General features: G+C 47.2%; 1 protein-coding gene across 2 annotated transcripts in view; it reads right to left on the reverse strand.

The window, feature by feature from the left end:
* LOC134586379 (antileukoproteinase-like) overlaps positions 1-6,833 on the reverse strand; it is a 46,174-nt gene extending 39,341 nt beyond the window's left edge. For both annotated transcript variants that reach the window (XM_063441860.1, XM_063441859.1), the window contains exon 1: positions 6,669-6,833. In XM_063441860.1, coding sequence (XP_063297930.1) covers positions 6,669-6,741 — 73 coding nt within the window. In that variant the 5' untranslated portion in view covers positions 6,742-6,833. The remainder of the gene's footprint in view (positions 1-6,668) is intronic.
* Positions 6,834-9,673: the final 2,840 nt, after the last annotated feature.

Below are 9,673 nucleotides of genomic sequence, written 5' to 3' on the forward strand. Positions count from 1 at the left end.
GCTAAACAGCCCTGTTGTGGGGGGGCAGGACCGACAGTCCCTACCCCCTGTGCTGGAAGTGCAGAGACCACGGTCCCATCTGCACAGGTGTGGGGCTTACAGTCTCCCCCTGGTACATTAAGCTGCCGCTGGGGAGAGGTGGTAACCAGCTCCTCTCCCATTAGAACACTCTGCCGCTGGGGAATGGAGACTGGGCTTTCTATTCCCTGTACATTAATGATCCGCCGCTGGGGAGAGGTGGTAACAATCTCCTCTCCCATGCATACTTCCCGTCTCTGCGGAGGGAGACCGACTGTCTCTCCTCCCAGCACAGAGTCCTGCTGTGGGGGAAAGGGGGCTGGGCTCTCTATTCCCTGCTGGATACTCTGCCGCTGGGGAATGGAGACCGGGCTCCCAATTCCCAACAAATCACACTGCCGCTGGGGAGGGAGGACGGCTCCTTCAGCTCCCTGTAACTTGGGCGCAGAGACCACGGTCCCATCTGCACAGGTGTGGGGCTTACAGTCTCCCCCTGGTACATTAAGCTGCCGCTGGGGAGAGGTGGTAACCAGCTCCTCTCCCATTAGAACACTCTGCCGCTGGGGAATGGAGACTGGGCTTTCTATTCCCTGTACATTAATGATCCGCCGCTGGGGAGAGGTGGTAACAATCTCCTCTCCCATGCATACTTCCCGTCTCTGCGGAGGGAGACCGACTGTCTCTCCTCCCAGCACAGAGTCCTGCTGTGGGGGAAAGGGGGCTGGGCTCTCTATTCCCTGCTGGATACTCTGCCGCTGGGGAATGGAGACCGGGCTCCCAATTCCCAACAAATCACACTGCCGCTGGGGAGGGAGGACGGCTCCTTCAGCTCCCTGTAACTTGGGCGCAGAGACCACGGTCCCATCTGCGCTGGTGTGGGGCTTACGGTCTCCCCTTGGTGGGTTAGGCTGCCGCTGGAGAGAGGGTGTAACAAGCTCCTCTCTCTGAACTGTAACCTGCCGCTGGGGATCTGGGCCGACTGCCCAGCATCCCTGTAGGGCCGGTAGAGAGACCTCGATCCCATCTCCACCTGCCATCTGTGGGTCTCTCCAGGACCAGTCTATGAGGTCCCCTACTTCTGCAACTGGTAGTGAAGCAGGGGGTACCTCTGCCGCGTTTTCCCAGCTATAGGCTAGCAGGTCTGGGTCTGCCACCCAGTTTTCCCGGTCTGCGTCCCTGCTCTGCGGCTGGCAGGAATTTAATAGTTCTACATAGTCCATCTCCAGCTCTCGTTCCATGGCAGCGAAACGGCGGAGGTCTTCTCCCAGTCCAATAGATCTCGGGCCCTGTATCATCTCACCTCGGTAATGAAAGATAGCCCAGTACCGTGACTCTGCTGGACTGCCGAAGTCGACATCCTCCACTAAGGCTTTCCACAACAGGCCAGGGCTTGTGTAGTTCTCCCCCTTTGGCTGGATGCCCTCTGCCCTCCACGTCTCTGGCTGGACAGTGCACCACCACAGTGCCCGGTATGAGGCGTCCAGGCTCAGTTCCCTTTCCACGAGGTACTCGAGTTGTCTTACCCGCTGCCCTCCAGGTTGATCTCCCAGAAGTGGCATCCGCCAGGCCATTTGTTCCTCCAACTGGTATGCGACACCAGGAAGGCGCTGCTGCCGTTGATACTGGACTTCCTCCAGGGCATCGTACCATAATTCTTTCCGGGCATTATCTCTCCATTCTAATTCACTCTCTTCCTCAGGTGTGTGTGTTGCCCAGGGGTCTACGAACCCCATTTTCCCAAATCTTTGTGTAGACAGGGACGCTGTAGGCACACTAGCGTCGCCCTCCATTTGTAAATCCAAACGTACTGTGTCTCCGAGCTGCTTTACCTCGCACTAGGACGCCATCCCACCGCTTGCCACCAATGTAACGGATCACCTGGCACCCCGACTTGGTACCTCCGTTAATGGATGCTCCTAGTGCTTCCTGAGGACTCCAAGCTCTCTGGCAGACACCACAATCACCGAATCCGAGAAACCTTTAAATTCTCCCAAGCGTATGAATGCTGTAGACCATTGAATAGGAACCATACGAATAGGCTTGTACTCCTAGCAGTCAACTGGAACAGCATACAATAAATCCTTCCCCCAATAATGAGACGACACATCACTTTGAGGGTAAAACAGGAACTCTGGACTGGCTCATCCAGCCTGGCTTTTATTTCCAACTCACACATACAGGCCACACCCAGGGGGAGGCATAAAAGAACCAATGACATAGATGTTACCTCCCACACATCCCCTCCCCTTAGTGTGACACATAATCCCATTATGCATACAGTGTAAAATATACTTTTACACAACTTTCATAACTTTAAAACCATACATCACATTCACATAAAAATACATATCCACAATCAATCCATTCAGGGGAACAACATATTAAAAAATGGCATGAATCCGACCAGGGGTTCAAAAGTTACTAAAAGTATCTTTTGTTCCTTTCTGGCTGGCAGAAAAACATCCCCACAATGCACCCTGGTTTCCTCCCTTCTGCCCTGGAGTTAATTGGAGAAGTAATCCAATTACCCAGGACTAAAGGCAGACTCCATTAACCACATGGTTGCAAAACAACATAAAACACTTTAAAATACATAAAGTCACATTTACACATAACACACAGACATTTCACCTATCCCCAGATAGCTGGGATCTGCACGCACAAAACTACCGAATAGCGCGCAGATCCTACTCACACAGTACAATTGCCATGGAGCTAAAGTCTTTCCCATAGTCTTTCATTATATGAATAGGCTCCATGGTATGGCTATCTGGGGTATCACATTCCCATAAAGTCTGGTCCATAGTCCAAAGGCAAGAGGCGGGCAATCAGCCCCCTCCAAGGACACGTGGCGAGGTCGGTTTCGCCACACTGTATTAACCCCTAACCATGTTATATTAACTTCACACTATGCTGTATTAACCCCTAACCATGCTATATTAACTTCACACTATGCTGTATTAACCCCTAACCATGCTATATTAACTTCACATTATGCTGTATTAACCCCTAACCATGCTATATTAACTTCACACTATGCAGTATTAACCCCTAACCATGCTATATTAACTTCACACTATGCAGTATTAACCCCTAACCATGCTATATTAACTTCACACTATGCAGTATTAACCCCTAACCATGCTATATTAACTTCACACTATGCTGTATTAACCCCTAACCATGCTATATTAACTTCACACTATGCTGTATTAACCCCTAACCTTGCTATATTAACTTCACACTATGCAGTATTAACCCCTAACCATGCTATATTAACTTCACACTATGCTGTATGAACCCCTAACCTTGCTATATTAACTTCACACTATGCTGTATTAACCCCTAACCATGCTATATTAACTTCACACTATGCTGTATTAACCCCTAACCATGCTATATTAACTTCACATTATGCTGTATTAACCCCTAACCATGCTATATTAACTTCACATTATGCTGTATTAACCCCTAACCATGCTATATTAACTTCACATTATGCTGTATTAACCCCTAACCATGCTATATTAACTGCACACTATGCTGTATTAACCCCTAACCATGCTATATTAACTTCACATTATGCTGTATGAACCCCTAACCATGCTATATTAACTTCACACTATGCAGTATTAACCCCTAACCTTGCTATATTAACTTCACACTATGCTGTATTAACCCCTAACCATGCTATATTAACTTCACATTATGCTGTATTAACCCCTAACCATGCTATATTAACTTCACACTATGCTGTATTAACTGCACACTATGCTGTATTAACCCCTAACCATGCTATATTAACTGCACATTATGCTGTATTAACCCCTAACCATGCTATATTAACTGCACATTATGCTGTATTAACCCCTAACCATGCTATATTAACTGCACATTATGCTGTATTAACCACACTGCACCCCTCACACATACACACACAATGCACCTCTCAAACACACAATACTTCCAGAAATATACAATACTACAGCACCCCTCTCACACACACACAATGCACCCCTCACACACACACATTGTACCCCTGCACCCCTCACACACACACACACACACAATACACCTCACATACACACACTGCACCCCTCACACATACACACGCAATGCACCTCTCAAACACACATTGTACCCCTGCACCCCTCACACACACAATACACCTCACATACACACACACACAATACTTCCAGAAATATACATATATACTACAGCACCCCTCTGTCACACACACACACACACACACACACTGCACCCCTCACGCATACAAACAAACTTCACCCCCACACATACACAGCACCCCTCACACACATATTGCAACCCCTTACAAACACATTACACCTCTCACACACAGTGCATCCTCACATACACATTGTAACCCCTCACACACATATTGTAACTCCTCACACACAGCATATCCCACACACACTCACATACTGCACCCCTAAATGTATTATATTCCAGACACACACACACACAGTAGATCCCATATACACACTCTGGGTCCTTCAAACACACACTAGATGCACTACAGACACACTGCATCGAGTGCACACACTACATTCCTGACATACACACTCTGGATCCCCTATGCTCACACTAGATTCCCTGTAAGCAAACACACACTGCATTTCCTAAACACACACTCTTTACAATTCCTACACACTGTGCTCCCTATATGCACACTCTTTCACTCTATCCAGCCCTTAGCCACACATATTACACAACAACACGACTGAAGCCAACCTATTTAAACAAAACACCACAATCAGCTCAGTCTACACACACACAATCACACAGGCTTATGCACGATACACTTTCCTGACTCTTTTGTCCTCTGGTATCCCATGTATGGAGACACCAGATACAAGTTAAAAGCAAACACAGCGCAAGCATGTTATTACATTTGCTTGCACTGTGCAGAACAAATACTGGGCTTTTTTCTCATGCTAGAGCTCTTCAGCAGAGCTCTGGGCATGGTCTACACTAGAAGAACATTGAACCAACGCTCACTTTTTCTCTGTTACTATACAGGACACGACACGCTATTCTCTGTTACTATACAGGACACGACACGCTATTCTCTGTTACTATACAGGACACGACACGCTATTCTCTGTTACTGTAACGGAATGCAGTATAATAATGCACGATATCCGTTGGTATCCTCAGGAAATCCACAGTCAGAGTAGAAAGCACGGCAATATCCCCAATCCTCCCAATAACCGGACGAGACACAGTTTGGGAGTCAACTAACTCAGTTTATTCGCAAGCTGGCATATTTAAGCAGTTCCCCATGCAAGGGGTTTCCTTACAGATAATCCAGGGGATTTCTCCCAACATGCATTGTTACTTTCCCAACAGGCATTGCTGCACGAGAGGGATACTCCCACTAAAATGGACGATTAAGTGGATTATCCCCTCGTGCAGCAAAACTGACAATTGACTTTAAAATACATATTTTACGCAATATTCGGTACTTTGAGATGAATGAACGTTCGGCAGATAGCTGGGGTCGAAGCGCACACTTCGTGAGAATACCGCTCTGATCCCAGCTGAATTGACCGAACGCCGCACAGAATATATTCAAACATTGAGGTCGGTTTAAAAGTACCGAACAATTATGGGGAGCATAATGTACCGAACGCGGAACTCCCGAACGCTCTGGAAGTCCAGCGGTGTTCGTATCATTGAGTAGCCGTTTTCAGTTCCAGGCTCTCGACGACCGAACACCGCTGCAGAGACAAAAGGATCCAAGATGGCCGACCGCCGCATGGTCGGTAGCCGAACGGCGGCCACCTAGGAGAGCCCTTAATTACCGATTGCAACATTGTTGCAATCGGTTAATTGGTGCCACACGACTTGTGAATGTGTGGTCTACCTGGGGAGCCCACATTCGTATGGCGAACGGCCGGAATAGCCGTGTTTCGTCAAACGAATGCTTGGTATGCTGGCAGCGTACGGCTGCCAGCATGCGAACGGCCATAATCCAGCACATATACAGTTAAAGATACACAGTATGCAATCAGCCTACGGACAACCCAAAAGAAATATAGTTCAGAAGTGGCTAGGTTTGCCACAGTTACTATACAGGACACGACATGCTATTCTCTGTTACTATACAGGACACGACACGCTATTCTCTGTTACTATACAGGACACGCTATTCTCTGTTACTATACAGGACACGCTATTCTCTGTTACTATACAGGACACAACACGCTATTCTCTGTTACTATACAGGACACGACATGCTATTCTCTGTTACTATACAGGACACGACATGCTATTCTCTGTTACTATACAGGACACGCTATTCTCTGTTACTATACAGGACACGCTATTCTCTGTTACTATACAGGACACGCTATTCGCTGTTACTATACAGGACACGCTATTCTCTGTTACTATACAGAACACGACACGCTATTCTCTGTTACTATACAGGGGTTACTGCCTCGGCCCCATGTATTGTGAGTTGTGCTCATGTACAAATATTAATTAATAACAATAGTATAACAGGAGTAGGATCACATGGGATGATGAACGGGTGAATTCACTATTCCAGGGTCCCTGTCTAAGCCCTATGTTTATCAAGCCTGACAGACTGTGAATAAGAATGGGACGGTTCAGTGTTAACTCACCTGCCGGATCCGTAGCCCTGGCTCCCAGGAAGCACAGACTGAGACCCAGAACGATCAGGTTGGCAGAAATCATGTTGTCCTCACGCTGTGTGTGAGCCCAGTCTGTCACTACCCGGCCTTTATAGCAGTGTTACAGGGAGGGACGGAGGTCACACACTGACTGTATCTGTTCCAAAAATACAAGTATTTCCCAACAATCCCAGGATTTCCACGTGTCCTCAGGGAGCAATCATTATATCCAGCCACACCTAGGACACTCGGTCAGGGAAGTAACATTCGTTATGTAATTCTAAATGGCAGCATCTCATATTTTAGTTAGTGTGCACTTGCCACCTGATAATCATCACCCAGTGTATGTGTGTCTGTGTATCTGTATGTGTGTCAGTATTTGTTTCTGTGTGTCTGTGTATCTGTATGTGTGTCAGTATTTGTTTCTGTGTGTCTGTATCTGTATGTGTGTCAGTATTTGTTTATGTGTGTTTGTGGATCTGCATGTGTGTCAGTGTGTATCTGTGTGTCAGTATTTGTATATGTGTGTATGTGTATGTGAATGTATGTCAGTGTTTGTATCTGTGTGTTGGTGTGTCTCTATGTGTGTCAGTGTTTGCATCTGTGTAGCTGTATTTGTGTCAGTGTATCTGTATATGTGCATACAGCATTCAAACGCTGACACTACACACAAATACACCCTTGCATTCAAATGTCAATAGTACATACAAACACACCTCTGTATTACAACACCTGCAATAGATATAAACAGACACCTATATTCAAAAACCAACACTACACAAAAAATAATGCGTTCATTCAAGACTGGAGGCCAAGATAACATCAACATGCACCATGGAGAGTAAGGCCCTAGGGAGAGTGCGCAGCTTAGCGGACAGGGGCACATGTATGAGTGTGGGATGGATGATGCATGATTGGCTATATGCTACATGTGGGAGTGTGAGATGTGAGGAAGTGGGTGGTGACAGATCAGACTGACCTCAGTGCCACTTAGGAGCCGGACCAGCAACAAGTTTCCCGCCCACCCTCCCTTTGCTGTTTTGGGCCCGGGGGGGTTGTCACAGCGAGGCGGGGGGGTGTCCTTGCCAAATAAGGGATGGTTTGGTAGATTAGATGAAAAAGGGGGATAATGGCCGGGTCTCATCCTCCCCCTGTCTCTTATGGTGAACCTGGAGGAGCTACCAGGTTGGACGTGTCCCCACTGGGTTGTAAGTCGACCAGTGAGGAGCATTATGGTTGGGCCCCACTGAGTTGGTGGGGAGCCCTGAAAAGGAAGATGTTTTTCTTATGCCGAGGGGGGGAGGTGAGAGCCTTGGGGAAGTTAGATTGGCAAGGACGGTTTTCTTTGGTTACTGTATGACTATATGCAAATTGTTTGTTAATTTATGATATTTATTATTTCGTTATATGTTAAAGGAGTTATACAGTATTTGGTTGTGTTAATAAATGCTGTGGCCTGTTTTCTCCAAGAAGTTGTCTGTCGTTATTTGAAGGGGTAAGTTATGGTTTTATGGGGGATGAAGGGAATGCTATCCAATGCCCACTACGTACATACAAGACTGGATGCCAAGATAACATCAACATGCACCATGGAGAGTAAGAATGGAAGCCGAGATAGCATCAACATGCACCATGGAGAGTAAGACTCGAAGCCCAGAAAACTTCAACATGTACCATGGAGAGTAAGACTGGAAGCCGAGATAGCATCAACATGTACCATGGAGAGTAAGACTCGAAGCCAAGATAACATCAACATGTAGCATGGAGAGTGTAGCGGGCCCTGGGTAACCCGGCTAGTTACCCCCTCTATAAATGAACTAAGAGACCCATCTTCCCCAGTAACTGCACAACACACAGTTTCAGGGGTACAACAACCACTTTATTGGCCACAGGCGGCTTTATACTTTCCCCATGCAAGGGGTGGAACACACACAAAGACAATGTCCCATACCAGGGGTCATATAATGGAACCAGAACCCCAGTCCCTTTGTCCCTTGTTCCCGCCACTTATCCTCAGGGTTTCCCACCTCTGGTGGCCAGGGGGCCTTCATCCCACGAGCCTCTGTACCTGGGAGTACAAGTACAGGAAAGCTTCCCGCCTCTGTGACTCCGAGCCACAGAAAGCCTGCCAAACTGCCATTGTCCCCAAGAGAGTGTCCCCACCAATCTCAGGGACCCCCAGAATGGAAACTGCCTCTGTTTGTGAAGTCCCTGTTTGAAACCAGGCAAGGGAAGCGTCTCCGTTTGGGACACGAATGCTCCCCCTTGCTGCCGTCTGTCTATACGAAAGGCGCCCACCCAGGGAGGCACTCATTAATTACTTCCCTTGTGGTTTCACACTTATGTTGTAAATTGGCAAGATCTAATTGATTGGTGTGAACACTCCAAGGGTACTGGGGAGGTACCCGTTCGGGAACCAAACGGGGTGGGAAGCAATCCAAGAATGCTCCCCCTAGATGGCATTCGTCTAATGAATAGGCTGCCACCCAGAATCGGCACACACCAAGGCTTCCCTTACGGTTTGTGGTTTTCACACCTCGTTACGTGAACATTCTATGACAACATTCTAAATGATGTATCTTGGTGGTCCACGTTCGGGAGGTGAACAGAACCCGTTTGCATTGAGCCCTCCTGAATGGAGAGCAGGTAAAACAAACATAAAATAATACAGGGGAAACCACGTGGACCATTTCCTAGCAATTCATGAATAGGTAGCGGTCCCGCCACAGAGAGTAAGACTGGAAGCCCAGATAAAATCAACACACCCCAGAGAGTATGACTGGAAACCGAGATAACATCAACATGAATCATGGAATGTTAGACTGGAAGCTGAGATAACAGCAACTAGGCATGTGCATGGGGAAAATTTTCGGTTCGGTTCGGCATTCCGAAATTCGGGATTTTCGCCATTCAGGACTTCGGCAATTCAGCACTTCAAGAATTCGGAACTTCGGCAACTTTGGAATTTCGGCACTTCGACACTTTGGAAATTCGGT

Source organism: Pelobates fuscus, chromosome 2 (genome assembly GCF_036172605.1).
Source record: "Pelobates fuscus isolate aPelFus1 chromosome 2, aPelFus1.pri, whole genome shotgun sequence".
NCBI lineage: Eukaryota > Metazoa > Chordata > Amphibia > Anura > Pelobatidae > Pelobates > Pelobates fuscus.